Consider the following 17,413-nt stretch of genomic DNA (forward strand, 5'->3'; position numbering starts at 1 on the left):
AAGGCGAGTTTACGCTGTTGACCGGAAGTTGTTGTTGCTATGGAAACAAGAGAAGCTTCACAGCGGGCGGAACTTGTCATAAAGTCCGCGATAATAAAACCCACCCATTTAGAGGGAAGATATGATTGGTCAATTGTACTGTCATTTGACTTTACTCTCTCTTCAGTTACTATAGCAACCCTCTGTGAGTTCACAGCTGGACGTCCAATCAGCTCCTAGCTTCACCGCAGAGACGAGCTTCTTTCATTTAACCCTTCACATTCTAACAGAAACTGAATAGGCAGATTCGAAGGATTTATTTATTTGGAAATGTTATTTCAAATACAATTAAAAGTTATTTTGGTAAAACTAATGAAAAATATAACTAAAAACATATTAGAGGGCCCTGACGGCTCGCCACTGGTGAGTGTTTTTTGTATTGGTGTTACGTAACTGGACTAGGGGTACCAAAGGGAAGTGACACAAAATATAAAATAACCACAAGACGGTCTTTTAATTGAAAAAAGAAAGAAAGGCTCACCAGCCAATTTGCAAAGAAAACTAAGAACGACTTTCTTCTGAAAGAAAGTGAATAAATAGCACAGTTTACAAAGACACGACACATGCTGCACATGTCACACATGCAGCCAGACGAGAAGGAAGAGAGCGACTGCAGCCTTCCTCAGCTCCCTTATGGAGGCCCTGATTGGGGATTGGAGCACCTGAGGGAGACGGTCAGGGGGAGAGGGAGAGAGACACACACACACAAGCACACACACACAAGCACACACACACAAGCACACAAGCACACCTCAGCACCCACTACGGCACGTAACAATTGGCTAAGTCAGTGGTTTTCAAACCCCTGGTGGGTCACGGAGGTACTGCAGGGGGGTCGCGGGAAGATTTTTTTATTTTATTAATTTCTCCTTTTAGCTTTGAGATGACTTTGTTTTTAAAGTGCACCTATATAAATCAAATGTATTGTTATTATTATTATTATTCAATTGTAAACAAACACTGCTCGAAAATATCTCATTGGTCAGAGAGCTGTGGGCAGAATGCTGCCTTTTGCAACATCCTACTTGTGTGAGATCGGCTTTTCTTGCTGCCATCAAAACGAAATACAGATCAAAGCTGAACATTGAGAATGCACTGAGAGGCAGTCTCAAAACAACAGCCCCGCTTTGAGAAGATCTGCGAGGGACAGCAAGCACACACAAGTCATTGATAGGCTAGTGTGGAATAGGAATGGTCAAGTGATGTGATCGTTTGCAACCTGCAGTAGAAATAGAAGTTCATTCATATATTTTCCTTTAAAGAAATTTGAATTTAAAAATCTACTACTCTGGGAAGAAGGCCTGCTAGTTTTAATTAGGCTAAATTAATTCACAGTATTACAAGCACTTTAGTTCATGTGTAATCCATAATAAAATATAATTATAGTTGGATCTTTGTATCTTCTTATTATTAGCAGAGAAAATGTAATGTTTTTACAACAATTAATCCTACCAATATAGATGGAACCGGGTTGGGGGATCTTATTTAATACCCAAGGGGGGCCCGACTGAAAAAGTTTGGGAACCTCTGGGCTAAGTGGTCCTTGGTATGAAAAAGTTTGAGAAACACGGCCATACATGTATGTTTGTCAAACTATTATAAGTATGTTTAGGCTTGGGCATCTTTCTGAGACCTAGTTCAAGTTAACGAATATAAACGAGCATTTGCTACCTTTATACTTTATCCTAAATTGGTTAAAAGTGATGTGTTAAATGTCGTGCTGTGTGTTGCTGCAGGCGTTCAGTAAGAAGAAGACGGACGACAGGAAGGAGTGGCTCACAAACTTCATGGAGGACCGACGACAGAGGAGGATGCACGGCCTGCCAGAGGTCAGTGATCAAAGTCAACCAGTGGGAAGATGGTTTTGTAGAAGCTGTTTTATATTAACATGTGTTTCAAGCCACACTAGTGAGTATCAATTTAGTTTCCAAGAGCAGACATACCTATGACCAACAGCGCTCTCGTAGGGTATGAGCAGAGAAAGGTCATTGAACCTGTGATTATTTAAAGATCGAGGAGACAGAAAATCAATACAATATCGTGTCAGGTCAGAGTTCAACTACGCATACAGTTTTGAGGAGCAGATAAGCTCTGAGATTCCCTGAGGCTCAAGGGACATAACGTTATGGACTGCTTTGGAGCAAAGTGTCTCTTATAAGGCTGTACAGCAATACAATATGTGACACGTTTGTTTATCGAGCCGATTTCAACGACAAGGTGCTTCAAAAAACCTTAAAAGCATCCTGACTGACGGCCCGTCCACACACCGGCATGACAAACATCTTCAAAAATCTTGATGCTGGGCGTGTCTGAAGCTTGGCGATTTTTTGCGAGCAACGCGACCAACAACCAATCACATGAATCTCCCGCCCCCCCCATGCCTGGCTCCTCCACTGTCTCTGCCACCTCCCTCCATGCCTGGCTCCTCCACTGTCTCTGCCACCTCCCTCCATGCCTGGCTCCTCCACTGTCTCTGCCACCTCCCTCCATGCCTGGCTCCTCCACTGTCTCTGCCACCTCCCTCCATGCCTGGCTCCTCCACTGTCTCTGCCACCTCCCTCCATGCCTGGCTCCTCCACTGTCTCTGCCACCTCCCTCCATGCCTGGCTCCTCCACTGTCTCTGCCACCTCCCTCCATGCCTGGCTCCTCCACTGTCTCTGCCACCTCCCTCCATGCCTCGCTCCTCCACTGTCTCTGCCTCCTCCCTCCATGCCTGGTTCCTCCACTGTCTCTGCCACCTCCCTCCATGCCTGGCTTCCTCCACTGTCTCTGCCACCTCCCTCCATGCCTGGTTCCTCCACTGTCTCTGCCACCTCCTCCATGCTGGTTCCTCCACTGTCTCTGCCTCCTCCCTCCATGCCTGGCTCTCCACTGTCTCTGCCACCTCCCTCCATGCCTGCTTCCTCCACTGTCTCTGCCACCTCCCTCCATGCCTGGTTCCTCCACTGTCTCTGCACCTCCCTCAGCCTGCTCCTCCATGTTCTGCCACCTCCCTCCATGCCTGGCTCCTCCACTGTCTCTGCCACCTCCCTCCATGCCTGGTTCCTCCACTGTCTCTGCCACCTCCCTCCATGCCTGGCTCCTCCACTGTCTCTGCCACCTCCCTCCATGCCTGCTTCCTCCGGTTTGTATCCTGGTAAATAGTTCTGGTCGTAAAGAACCGGGTGATTTGCTACCGTAATTTCTCGTTTGGAATATGAGGAAATGAACTGCGGTCTGGCTCTCCCAGCTTGCACGCGGTTTGATTGGCTAGCGCTTGTACTGGCGGGATTTGCATAAACGGGATTTGATTGGCTGATGCCAGCTTCGAAAGCATCGGGAGCATCAAAAGTTGAACATTGCTCAACTTTTGATGCTCACGATGCTTGCAAAGCCATGCTCCGCTCCCCACAATGCACTTCGGCGAAGATTCAAAATCTTCTACGTCACCCCATTCAAATGAGTGGGCGAAGCTTTGAAAGATTTTTTTCATGCCTGTGTGTGGACGGGCCGTAAGTCCAACAGAAACACAAGACAGCATTTTAATACCTTAATAAACAGTCAATTATATTCAAGAAAATAGAGACGAAGACAGGGATAAAAGTGAGATTGCAGTGTTGGACATCAAGTCATTTGAGTTATTAAATGCAGCGGGCAAAAGAAAAGTCTTGAATTTGAAAAAAGCGAGAGCTGGAGAAGATACCGATTGGTTGAAGTTGATCTGGTGCTTTTTTGTTGTTTTAACGTAGTGTCTTAATTAAACTCTCATATTCTGCTTTAAACTCTCGTATACTCAGGAGAAGGCATCTGCAAACTGTTTTTATGAGCCCATTACATTGCATTTAGCTGACGCTTTTATCCAAAGCGACTTACAATAAGTACATTCGACCAGGAAGACACAACCTTGAAGAAAACAGAATCATAAAGTACATCAGGTTTCATAGAGCCAAACATTTCAAGTGCTACTCAACTGGCTTTAGATAATCCAGTCCTTTATTAGTATATAAGTGCTTTGTTAATAGTTCTATCGCTCGAAGTGGAGTCGAAAGAGATGAGTTTTCAGTCTGGAAGATGTGTAAGCTATCTGCTGTCCTGATGTCAATGGGGAGCTCATTCCACCATCTTGGAGCCAGGATAGCAAACCCACGTGTTTTCGCCGATGGGAACTTGGGTCCCCCTCGCAGCGAGGGCGCAGCGAGTCGTTTGGCTGATGCAGAGCGTAGTGCACGCGCTGGGGTGTACTGTTTAACCATGTCTTGGATGTACCAGTGGGAAGATGGTTTGGTTTCAAAGCACTCTGATGAAACAGTGTGTGTAAAATGTGTGTTTTTGATGTGTTTTTTCTCAGCAATACCTGTATGGGACTCAGGCGCGACACCTCTCCTACAACGACTTCATCAACAAAGAGCTGATCCTTTTCTCCAACTCTGACAACGAGCGGTCCATCCCGTCGCTGGTGGACGGTTCGTACATCTCACTTTCATGTAGACACCCTGCATGGCTTTAAACACTGCTCTCATGTCATTAGAGTTCAGAAAAAGGGACACAAAATGATATCTTTTCACTTATTTACACCTAAAAATGCCAGTTTGTTCACATAAAGTGCCCGGTGTAAAAAAGGGCTGCACGATTAAAGCCAAAAGGGGAAACACGCTTTCATCCTTTTGGCTTTCTTCCCTTGTCTCACTTCCCTGTTGTGCTACATACATTCAATGGCATTAAAACGATAAAACGCAGCTGAAGGTTAATCCAATGTGTCTGTGTCACTTTGAAATGATTTCTGATAATCCATCTTCATATTTATGTCAATAACGGAGATTTCATATTAGCTGCTACGATAGCTACCAGAGTGTATGACAGCTTCCGGTTCCGGGGCATTCTGGCTGCGCATCACTCATTCACCAATGGGAAATGTTTAGATGGATTTTAGGAACTTCCCCTCAATTCTATTGGCTCTAACGGTTAGAAAGAGGTGTCAATCATCAAAATCAACTGATGGGTTCCAGAGAAATGGAAAATCCACCCAAATGACCCCAGAAGTGTTTTTTTTGCTAAATCTCTCTAAAAAGCTCAAATTTAACTTGTTTTACATCAATCTTGATACAGGGTACTTATTATATGTTGTAGTTTGGATTCCTAAAGCTTTTAGTCGACCATCCCATCACTCAAGGTTAGTTTTCACTATAAGTCATGTTTTTATTTTGGACGGACACTATCATTTACATTTTTTTACTGTGTTCAATCTGAATTGACTAAAATAAATAATATATATATTGATTCTGACTCTTCTACATCCAGCTCACAGGTTTATCATTGCTTTGAGAAAAAAGATTATTAATTTACCCCTTTTAGAAGAGATGGTCATTTGTTCTGGGGATGTCATTTTCGAGCCTGACGCCTGAAAAACAGGCTCCGGCTCAACAGGTTAAGGCTCTGACATGTGTATTTTCCATACGCTCTTTCTTCATTATAGGAGCTGAGGTTCCAAAGCTTCCAAAAATAAAAATAAAAACACACGTTAAACGCAATTTATGCAGTTGCAAACAAAGAGCAGAAAAGGTCCCATAGGAGGCATAAGGGTGACGTCTTGAAATGTTCCTCTAATCGCCTCTAATTTGGGGAGAATGGTAATAAATGTGTGTGTGTGTGTGTGTGTGTTGTTTTCAGGTCTGAAGCCGGGCCAGAGGAAGGTGCTGTTCACCTGCATGAAGAGGAATGATAAGAGGGAAGTGAAAGTGGCTCAGCTGGCCGGATCTGTGGCTGAAATGTCTGCCTACCATCATGGAGAGGTACGGTCACATCTCTGTCTTCTACACACAAGATACAGAGAGCTCGCACGGCTTAGTACGGTACAGTTAGGCCTCGTTAGGCCCGGCTCACTTCATGCTGCGTTTCCATTACAGTTTAGGAACTGGGGCAGTAACTATAGTAACGCAGTGTAGGCGGAGCCGTGACGTCATCTTCAATGCGAACCACAAAACCAACATAAACCGTTAGCTCTTAGCACTCAGAGCTAGTGATGGGAATTCCGATTCTCTTCGGGGACACGAATCTTTTGATTCAGTTCACTTGAAAGATTCGTTCACTGATTCGTTCACCGGTTCGCGAACGACTTCTGGTGATTTGCACGTTCGCGAACGATTCGTCTTTGTACTTAATTCGTTCAGTGAGTCTTCACTACTGCCGAAGTTCGTACAAGAAGTTTGCTGGCGTAACATTTATGATATTAAAACACATTTTACACCTCACCTTGTTGCCCCATGAATTATGCTCTGGGAATAGGCTACATATTATTTAAGAAATATCATTGGCCATTGTTAAATCTCTCATAAATGTGTGCTGACTATACGATGTATTACAGCAGGCTAGCACGTTATACTTTCAAACCCATGCACGTACTATGTGGCCTAACTTAAATCCCAAAGCATTAAACTCCATTTGATGGCGAACACTGACGGTTTATTATGGAGTTAATTCTGAAGATCTCTTCTGCAGTTCAATGTTTTAACTAGTTCAGAGTGTAATAATCATCATTCCTCATCAGCGAGACTAAACACATATGGACCCTGAATCTAACAAGAGCTGTCGCCTCTAGATGCCCCTGAACAATTGTTGTAACTTCCTTTATTTAAGACGGTAAAAACATTTGTTTATTTGCTTCTTCACAAAAGTTAAGGGAGAAATGTTTGGCAGGAAATGCTTATATTTTGAAGTGCAAGTATGTGTCCTCTCGTTCCAGTTATGATTGGAATGAACACAAGTATGTCGAGTGCATTTCCCCGTCTTCTACCGTTCTTGTTGGAAACTGTTATATTAATATAAAGTAATAACGTTCAGTTTGGACTCGACTCGCTTTGTTCTTCTTTCGAAGCTTCTATGACACAACAACAATAAACTACCTCATGGCAGCTTGTGCTCGTTCATAAACAACAACAACGATCCCAAGCTGCTCCTCCTTAAGAGAGATAGCAGCAATACCTAAGCAAATGATTCCCCAACAGGTATGTCAGAGACTCTATTTTGATTCCCTCTCACTGACCCCCCCCCCTTTGTCCTGCAGCAAGCTCTGATGATGACCATCGTGAACTTGGCTCAGAACTTCGTTGGCAGCAACAACGTGAACATCCTGCAGCCGCTCGGTCAGTTCGGTACTCGCATCAACGGAGGAAAAGATGCTGCCAGCCCTCGATACATCTTCACCATGCTCAGGTAAACACAGGACACTTCACACCTGGGTGCTTTAGTTACTGCCAGAGATACAGGGTCCCACGATTCAATTAAGTCAGACTGAAGCATCCTTTGTGCTCCAGTCCATCCTCTCAGTGAGCGCAGAGCTTCAGATCAGATGCACGCTGAAGGTCTTCTCTCTCACTGATCCTGCCGTTATGTTAAATGTTTGTTTCTCATGTGTCTTGATGTTTGTCTGTTGGTGTTACACATGGAGCTGCTGTGATGCAAGGAGCATTTCAGACTTCATCTGACCGTTCAAGTGTCATCGTATCGTAGATGATGATACCATGATATGCACGCCCTTTACATTTGAAATCTATTTATTCTTGCCTTTTCTAAACATCAAATTGCAGAATATTTAACAGAATAATGGCGCATTTCCACTGCAGCGGGTAGCCTCGCTTAACCGTCCTCAAGCGGCCAGGCCAGTTTTTGGTGGCCTTTCCATATAGCGCAGCACCGGCTAGCGGGTACTTTTCCCTCTTTTTCCGACCCCATAAAATCGTGGTTCTATCAGGACCAGGGCTGAACTAGTGACGTCAACACTCTCGACTGCTGATTGGTCAGAGAGAATCGTCAGAGAGAATCGTCACAAGATCGTGCGCGAGATCATCCCTAGCGTTGCATATATCTAGAAGCAAGCTTGCAGCATTTTTGTAAACGGAGGAGCTACAAAAATGGCAACGTCAAAGAAAAGCACACCGTGGTCGACCGAGGAGGTGACGACGTTCCTACATCTCATTGGGGATGATACAATCCAGCGGGAGCTCGACGGAACAACTCGAAATGTCCCTGCCTACACTGCGTTGCTATAGTAACTACCCCAGGTCCTAAACTGTAATGGAAATGCGCCACGGCCTCGGACGGCCATTTACACTGCCTGGTGTAAATAAGGGCTGCACGATTATGGCGCAAAAGGATAACGACGCTTTTCCCGCTTGCTTTCACTTCCCTGTTGTGCTACATTCCAGCTAATTCAAATATATATATATTTGTTATTGTCACAGAATTGTACTTAATCTCGGGCCAAAAAACCCTTGTTTCTATTAAAAAAGTGTTGATTTACAATCCCTTAAAATCCGTAATTCCTCTTGACTTCCCCTTAAAGCTTCGGTTTTAAAAACAAGTCTCAAAATAAGTTTCTTCTTTTCCAGAATTCAGTGTATTTGTTGCGTAATAAAGAAAAAGCTCAGTGTTAGACTAATAGAATACAATCATACTGTTCATACAAGACTACATCTTAATATTAGGAACGTCAACCACGTTCATTTAATTATCATCATACAAAAATGTGCATCCCTAGTATCTAAAAACCTTTAATAAGACCTTTAAAGTCCAGATACATTTGTATTAAAGGTCTCCTATCCTGCAAAATGTCTTTTATACATGAATGTGTGTCAGGAGACTCACAAAGTACCCACACCTCTAAAAACGGGGGTTTGCTGCGTCCATAATGTAATATCGGAAATGTGGGCATCCCTAGTATCTAAAACCTAGACCTCTCAAAGTCCAGATGAATGTCTATAGTTCTCCTAACGTTGCTCTCCCTCCCCTCAGTCCTCTGGCAAAGCTGCTGTTCCCGTCCGGAGACTCCAACCTGCTGAAGTTCCTGTACGATGATAACCAGAAGGTGGAGCCGGAGTGGTACATCCCCATCATCCCCATGGTGCTGGTGAACGGGGCCGAGGGCATCGGCACCGGGTGGGCCTGCAAACTCCCCAACTACGACCCCCGAGAGATCGTCAACAACATCTACCGGCTGCTCAAACACCAGGACCCCCTGCCCATGGTGAGCGGGAGTTCAAATAACTGATGGAAATGGATTTATCCAGCTGTGCTTCACTAGACGGGCCAAAAAACGACCTAAAAGATTAATACATGCCGTCTCACTGAGGAGGATTTGTGGCCAAAATCTGATGTTGTAAAGGAGGTATTGCCTATATGAGCAAGGGTTATGAAGGTCTAGGAGTAAAAATACTGCTATATAACTTTTGCAATTGCCTTACGTTATTCTAATTAAATACGCAATTGATTCAAATAACTGATTGCAATTTATCTAGTTGTTATGCTTCACTAGACTGGCCGAAAAACGACCTATAAGATTATTTAATGCTGTGTTACTGAGAAGGATTTGTCCTTATTATCTCTGGTTGGGTTCGAGCATTGAGGAAGACCTGTACATCTTTGTGATCCTGTCAAAAGGTGAATATATGCACAGGTTGTGTAAAAACATAGTAAATTAGGAGGCAGTTTAAGAGACAGATCCCACAAGAAAACACTGGAGGTTTTTTACAAACCAATACAAGTCAAATGAAAGGTCAGATTGCAGGTTAAAGTGGGTAAAGATTGAGGCATCACATCTGATTTTGTGAAGGAGGTATTGCCTCAAAAATAGGATTAATGATTGGCTGTGATACGCAGAATATGAGCAAGGGTTATGAAGGTCTAGAAGTAAAGATCCTGCTATATAACTTTTGATTATATAGCAGTATCTTGATTTATCTAGTTGTGCTTCACTAGACGGGCCAAAAAACGACCTAAAAGATTAATAAATGCCGTCTCACTGAGGTGAGTCCTTATTATCTCTGAGGGAGATGTCGCACTGGATTTCTGTACGTTAATATATAATATAATCAGAATCAGAATACCTTTATTAGTCTCACGGAGGGGAAATGTGTGTAGTTACAGCAGGAAAAAGAGCCACAGACAGCTTAATGTTACATATGTTAAATATGTGATGTAGTGGCCAATTGTCCAAAGAAAATTAATGTTCAAAGGCCACTTAGTCTAGGAGGCGAGCTCGAGTATTGACTCGCGTATATTCAAAAAATCAGATACCTTGCTCGTTCCATTCAGGTGCTTTATTGAGAGGTTCAATAGATCAGCTGGCGGCCCACTGCCGGCACGGTATTTAAACAAATAAACAAACAAGATCCCTCGGTCATACGGATGTGTGCGTTGTTCCAACTTCCTCTCTAGACTTCCTGCTGTGTCATGCTGGCAGCGTCATTTATACCTGAGCACGCCCCTACGATTGCTTTATATAAATAATAACAAAACGTAAACTAGAGCAGTCCATAAGCAAGATGACACGTTACAAAACAGTATAATAATAATTCATAGTTATTCAGCTCATTTAAGTTAAATGAAAGAATATTCAATTGGCTCACAAAACCATAATTCATTACCATAAAAGAATGTGCCTAAATGGCTCTTACATGTGACATGCATTAAAACAAGTACTAAGTTATGATATAATAAAAAATAAAAAGTTACATAATTTAAAAAAATACACATCCTGTAACAGTTCTTAGGATTTAGCAGCCAGGTATATATTACACAGTTATTAACGGCATTTATATATTGCACATAGTTGACCAGTTTTGTTGTTGAATTGATAACAACCATTTATAATCCGGTCAAAAATATGAATATATGCACCGGTAGTGAAGAAAAGAGTCAATTAGGAGGCAGGTTAAGAGACAGATCCCACAAGAAAACACTGGGGGTTATTTACAAACCAACACAAGTCAAATAGAAGGTCAGATTGCAGGTTAAAGTGGGTAAAGATTGAGGCATCACATCTGTTTTTGTTAAGGAGGTATTGCCTCAAAAATAAGAGAATTGAGAAAGAAAATATAAGCAAGGGTTACGAAGGTCTAGAAGTCAAATGACTGGTATATAACATTTGGAATTGCCTCACGTGGCTCAAGTTAAATACGTTCAATTCTAGTTTTTTCTCCTCATTGACTTTCAATATGTGATATCCTCACACGCTTTGCTCGTTGAGTCTTAAGTGTGCACTCCCTCCAGGAAGAGAGAGGATGAGGAGTCTGAATCTACTCTTGTTGAATCACATTGTCTTCCGAGTGCATCAGGAGACTTTTCTCAGTGTTTCCGTGTTATTGAATGTTATCTGTCTCCTCACAGCTTCCCAGGTACAAGAACTTCAAAGGAGTGATCCATGAGCTGGGTCAGAACCAGTACCTGATGAGTGGAGAGGTGTCGGTGCTCGACAGAACCACCATCGAGATCACAGAGCTTCCCGTGCGCACCTGGACTCAGGTACAACCTAAAGTTATCTTTAGACGTAGTGGAGTACAAATACTTCGTTACTGTACTTCAGTACACGTAATTCATTAGCTAACAATGACATTATTGTTCTATTAATATAAAGGGAGGTCAGGTACTCTTTAAAACAGCTGCTAGTTATGGGTACTTTTTACTGAAGTACATTTCAAAGCCTCTTTACTTTGACTTAAGTAAAGAAGTTTAGTCAGTACTTCTACTTTCACCATTTTCTACTTGAGTAAAGGATGTGTGTACTTCTACTTGAGTAAAGGAGGTGTGTACTTCTACTTGAGTAAAGGATGTGAGTACTTCTACTTGAGTAAAGGATGTGTGTACTTCTACTTGAGTAAAGGATGTGTGTACTTCTACTTGAGTAAAGGATGTCTGTACTTCTACTTGAGTGAAGGATGTGTGTACTTCTACTTGAGTAAAGGATGTGTGTACTTCTACTTGAGTAAAGGATGTCTGTACTTCTACTTGAGTGAAGGATGTGTGTACTTCTACTTGAGTGAAGGATGTGTGTACTTCTATTTGAGTAAAGGATGTGTGTACTTCTACTTGAGTAAAGGATGTGTGTACTTCTACTTGAGTAAAGGATGTCTGTACTTCTACTTGAGTAAAGGAGGTGTGTACTTCTACTTGAGTAAAGGACATGTGTACTTCTACTTGAGTAAAGGATGTGTGTACTTCTACTTGAGTAAAGGATGTGTGTACTTCTACTTGAGTAAAGGATGTGTGTACTTCTACTTGAGTAAAGGAGGTGTGTACTTCTACTTGAGTAAAGGACGTGTGTACTTCTACTTGAGTAAAGGATGTCAGTACTTCTACTTCTACCAGAGTATTTTTAAACACGAGTATCTGTACTTCTACTTGAGTAAAGGAAGTGTGTACTTTAACCATCTCTCTCCCCTGTTGTGTTTAGTCGTATAAGGAGTCCGTTCTGGAGCCCATGCTGCAGGGAACAGATAAAACTCCGGCTCTCATCAACGACTATAAGGAATATCACACGGACCAGACGGTGAAGTTCGTGGTCCGGATGTCGGAGGAGAAGCTGGCTCAGGCCGAGTCCGTCGGGCTGCACAAAGTCTTCAAGCTGCAGTCAACTCTCACCTGCAACTCCATGGTAAAGAGAGATTTAACTCCATATAACACCTGACGGGGACCAAGAACAGAATATGAAATTAAATAATGTACATTAAGACAAAATTACATACGGTTTACCCTTACCCTTTAAGTTGTTTATCGAGGATTGAGATCTGACTCACAGCCATTTCTCTGTCTGAGCAACACAGAGGGACTGAAGCAGATGTGCTTTTCAAACTAGATTTTTAAAACGCCTTTATTTCTGGTGTACCAACGAATCAGATACATTCATCTCAGACCAATAGAAGAGCACACATAACCCTAAACCACTTCCTCCCCCCCTTCTTCAGGTGCTTTTTGACCACATGGGCTGTATGAAGCGTTACGACTCGGTTCAAGATATCCTCAAAGAATTCTTCGACCTGCGTCTCCAATATTACAAACTGAGGAAGGATTGGCTGCTGGGAAGTCTGGGAGCCGAAGCCTCGAAACTGTCCAATCAGGCTCGCTTCGTCCTGGAGAAGATCGAGGGGAAAATCACCATCGGTATGTGTTAGAAGAATCTCCCTGTTCCCCGGCTTGAGCTTCAGCCTCAGGATGTATCTGTGATCCTCTCCAGAATGGAAGGAGTCATCACATACAGAGCATCAACTAGTTCCTGAGCAGTGTCCTTCACATGCTGATATCCAAGAGAGGGAGTTACACAGTCACAAGATGGAGGAATAGAAAGCAGTATTCAATGTTTACTTCAGATTAGCTCCACGTCAGAAATGAGCATGCTTGATGTCTATCTCCATAGAGGCTGAATCATCATGTTAATCACATAGCTATCATCTGCCTCAAACAGTCCTGATGCTCTTCCAGGTAATCACACATCCTGTCATGTTCACAGCTACAGTTGGGATAGCTTTGTTATCATGTTACTCTCATATTGGAAAGGGACTTTCAGGATTTTCCTAACAGTATGAATGCTGGAAACCCTGATCTCTTTGTGTAACAGCGAGTGGTTTAATACTGTCTAACATGTGTTTTATTTGTCTTTTAATAGAGAATAAAAGCAAGCGAGAGCTGATCCGCATGCTGGTGCAGAAAGGATTTGAGTCAGATCCAGTGGCTGCCTGGACTAAAGCTCAGGAGAAGGTACTTATACACAGGTTTTATTCTACATTTACACGTATAAATACATATAGGAACAACAGGAAAGTCCATAAGGCCTGTAATATGTGACATAAATATTACAATGCAATACAAAGAGATGGATTTAGCTTCAGGTTTTCTCTGATATATCAAATTCCAAGTCTGTACAGATGAACCAAACATAATAACTTTACAACGTAGACAATCCTGAAGACTCCTGGTACTAGACTCCTGGTGCTAGACTCCTGGTACTAGACTCCTGGTACTAGACTCCTGGTACTAGACTCCTAGTTCTAGACTCCTGGTGCTAGACTCCTAGTTCTAGACTCCTGGTACTAGACTCCTGGTGCTAGACTCCTGGTACTAGACTCCTGGCGCTAGACTCCTGGTACTAGACTCCTGGTACTAGACTCCTAGTTCTAGACTCCTGGTACTAGACTCCTAGTTCTAGACTCCTGGTGCTAGACTCCTGGTGCTAGACTCCTGGGGCTAGACTCCTGGTACTAGACTCCTGGTACTAGACTCCTGGTACCAGACTCCTGGTACCAGACTCCTGGTACCAGACTCCTGGTGCTAGACTCCTGTTACTAGACTCCTGGTGCTAGACTCCTGTTACTAGACTCCTGTTACTAGACTCCTAGTACTAGACTCCTGGTGCTAGACTCCTGGTGCTAGACTCCTGGTACCAGACTCCTGGTACTAGACTCCTGGTGCTAGACTCCTGGTACTAGACTCCTGTTACTAGACTCCTGTTACTAGACTCCTGGTGCTAGACTCCTGTTACTAGACTCCTGTTACTAGACTCCTGGTCCTAGACCAGGAGTCCTGGTACTAGACCAGGAGTCCTGGTACTAGACTCCTGGTACTAGGATGGGTTAAAAGCAGAGAACAGTTGTCACTGTGTGTGCTCTACATGTGTGACTCAGATTCTATTCTATCTATAATAACAAGGTAGTGATACACGGTCTTTAATTCTACATGTACACATATAAATACATAGAGCAACAACAGGAACGTCCATAAGGCCTGTAATATGTGACATAAATAATACAATGCAATATTGTTTTCTCTGGTATATTTAATTCAATATTTATTGTTCTCGAGGCTTTACAGTGTGTACAGATCAACACAACATAATAAAGTTACCATATAGACAATCCTGAAGACAAACTGATAACGTGAAGGTGTTCAAATGTAATTATCATGGAGGGCGTTCAGGGTTATATCTATTAAAAAAACTCTAACTCTGCACCCGTTATCAGACTGGACCTTAAAGCATTACAGTAAATTCAAGGATCATTTAACTCAGGGTTATGATATTAAGCTTTCTCCATAATGCACCAAGCAAAGAGCCTTGAAATGAGGGTCTAAAAAGCATTTGAAATTAGACATCAATAGATATTTTGAAGCTGCTGGTTCAAGAAGAGACATTATACTGTAGTTGTTCTGAAACAAAGTCCTTTAATGTCATGTTATAGCAAAGTGTAGGAGTCATGTCATAAGGTGGATTAAACAGCACTTAGACCTCATCTCCATAAGGTTTACATATCCTAATTCTGGCAGTTGAAAAGAGAAGTGGTTTAAAGGTCAAAGATGGGTTTGTGAGTAAAACAGGGACATGTGTTGTCTGTAGGGCTGTACCCGAATATTCGAATAATCGTTCGTTGGAGTACTATTCGGGTTTCAATTTCGTTATTCGGATATTCGTATTTTTATTTATTGAAATCTCCAATATCAACGTAAGAGCTTGTGCCTCTTCAGGGGGTGCTAACACTTAACCATAAACGTTATCGTTTACTTTCTCCGTCTTTATATGTAGAAATTACTTTTTCTCCATTAATCTCCGTTACGTTGTTTCCATAGCAACAACAACTTCCTGTCAACTGCGCTACCTCTCCTTCAAAATAAAAGCATGACCATACAAAATAGGAAGCCAAGCCAAATTACACTTAAGACATAAACAACTGCAACGAAAGTAACAAACACAATGTGATATCCTTTTCCATTTCAAAGAACACAAATTGGGTTACATCAACAAATAACTATAAAACAACAATACTGTAGAAAAACAAAAATAATGCCGTGAATACACCGAAATACACGTGTGGAAGCGGTTCGCTGCTGATTACTGCGCAATTTATTATCTTTGCTTTTTAATGTTTATAATGTGTTTCTGCTGCTCTATTTCCTAATACTCTTAATGTCTTTCATTTTTGTAAACAGAGGTGGGAAGTAGTGGAGTACAAATACTTCGTTACTGTACTTTAATACATTTTTCTGGTATCGGTACTTTACTCCACTACTTATTTTTCTGACGACTTTTTACTTTGACTTCTTACATGTTGAACCCAAATACCTGTACTTTCTACTTCTTACATGTTGAACTCAAATACCTGTACTTTCTACTTCTTACATGTTGAACACAAATACTTGTACTTTCTACTTCTTACATGTTGAACTCAAATACCTGTACTTTCTACTTCTTACATGTTGAACACAAATACCTGTACTTTCTACTTCTTACATGTTGAACACAAATACTTGTACTTTCTACTTCTTACATGTTGAACACAAATACCTGTACTGTCTACTTCTTACATGTTGAACACAAATACCTGTACTTTCTACTTCTTACATGTTGAACACAAATACTTGTACTTTCTACTTCTTACATGTTGAACCTAAATACCTGTACTTTCTACTTCTTACATGTTGAACACAAATACCTGTACTTTCTACTTCTTACATGTTGAACACAAATACTTGTACTTTCTACTTCTTACATGTTGAACACAAATACCTGTACTTTCTACTTCTACATGTTGAACCCAAATACCTGTACTTCTACTTCTTCACATGTTGAACACAAATACCTGTTACTTTCTACTTCTCTTACATGTTGAACTCAAATACCTGTACTTCTACTTCTTACATGTTGAACCTCAAATACCTGTACTTTCTACTTCTACATGTTGAACACAAATACCTGTACTTTCTACTTCTCACATGTTGAACTCAAATACCTGTACTTTCTACTTCATACATGTTGAACTCAAATACCTGTACTTTCTACTTCTTACATGTTGAACTCAAATACCTGTACTTTCTACTTCTTACATGTTGAACTCAAATACCTGTACTTTCTACTTCATACATGTTGAACCTCAAATACCTGTACTTTTCTACTTCTACTGTTGAACTCAAATACCTGTACTTTCTACTTCTTACATGTTGAACTCAAATACCTGTACTTTCTACTTCTTACATGTTGAACTCAAATACCTGTACTTTCTACTTCTACATGTTGAACTCAAATACCTGTACTTTCTACTTCTTACATGTTGAACTCAAAAACCTGTACTTTCTACTTCTTACATGTTGAACTCAAATACCTGTACTTTCTACTTCTTACATGTTGAACTCAAATACCTGTACTTTCCTACTTCTTAATGTTGAACTCAAATACCTGTACTTTTCTACTTCTACATGTTGAACTCAAATACCTGTACTTTCTACTTCTACATGTTGAACATCAAATACCTGTACTTCACTTCGTACATGTTGAACACTAATACCTTTACTTCACTTCTTACATGTTGAACTCAAATACCTGTACTTTCTACTTCTTACATGTTGAACTCAAATACCTGTACTTTCTACTTCTTACATGTTTGAACTCAAATACCTGTACTTTCTACTTCTTACATGTTGAACCCAAATACCTGTACTTTCTTTACTTCTTACCATGTTGAAACATCAAATACCTGATACTTTCTACTTCTTACATGTTGAACACAATACCTGTACTTTCTACTTCTTACATGTTGAACCCAAATACCTGTACTTTCTACTTCTTACATGTTGAACTCAAAT

At 41.5% G+C, this 17,413-nt stretch overlaps 1 protein-coding gene across 1 annotated transcript in view; it reads left to right on the forward strand.

The window, feature by feature from the left end:
- The window catches only part of LOC117558075 (DNA topoisomerase 2-beta-like), a gene marked incomplete at both ends in the record, with an annotated part of 35,743 nt that extends 22,200 nt beyond the window's left edge, over positions 1-13,543 (forward strand). Inside the window, 9 exon segments of the mRNA XM_034234046.1 lie at positions 1,776-1,868; positions 4,368-4,482; positions 5,687-5,808; positions 7,080-7,228; positions 8,807-9,038; positions 11,180-11,314; positions 12,243-12,443; positions 12,754-12,949; positions 13,452-13,543. Coding sequence (XP_034089937.1) covers positions 1,776-1,868; positions 4,368-4,482; positions 5,687-5,808; positions 7,080-7,228; positions 8,807-9,038; positions 11,180-11,314; positions 12,243-12,443; positions 12,754-12,949; positions 13,452-13,543 — 1,335 coding nt within the window.
- Between the last annotated feature and the right edge of the window lie 3,870 nt (positions 13,544-17,413).

Source organism: Gymnodraco acuticeps, unplaced genomic scaffold (genome assembly GCF_902827175.1).
Source record: "Gymnodraco acuticeps unplaced genomic scaffold, fGymAcu1.1, whole genome shotgun sequence".
In the NCBI taxonomy this organism is placed as follows: Eukaryota; Metazoa; Chordata; class Actinopteri; order Perciformes; family Bathydraconidae; genus Gymnodraco; species Gymnodraco acuticeps.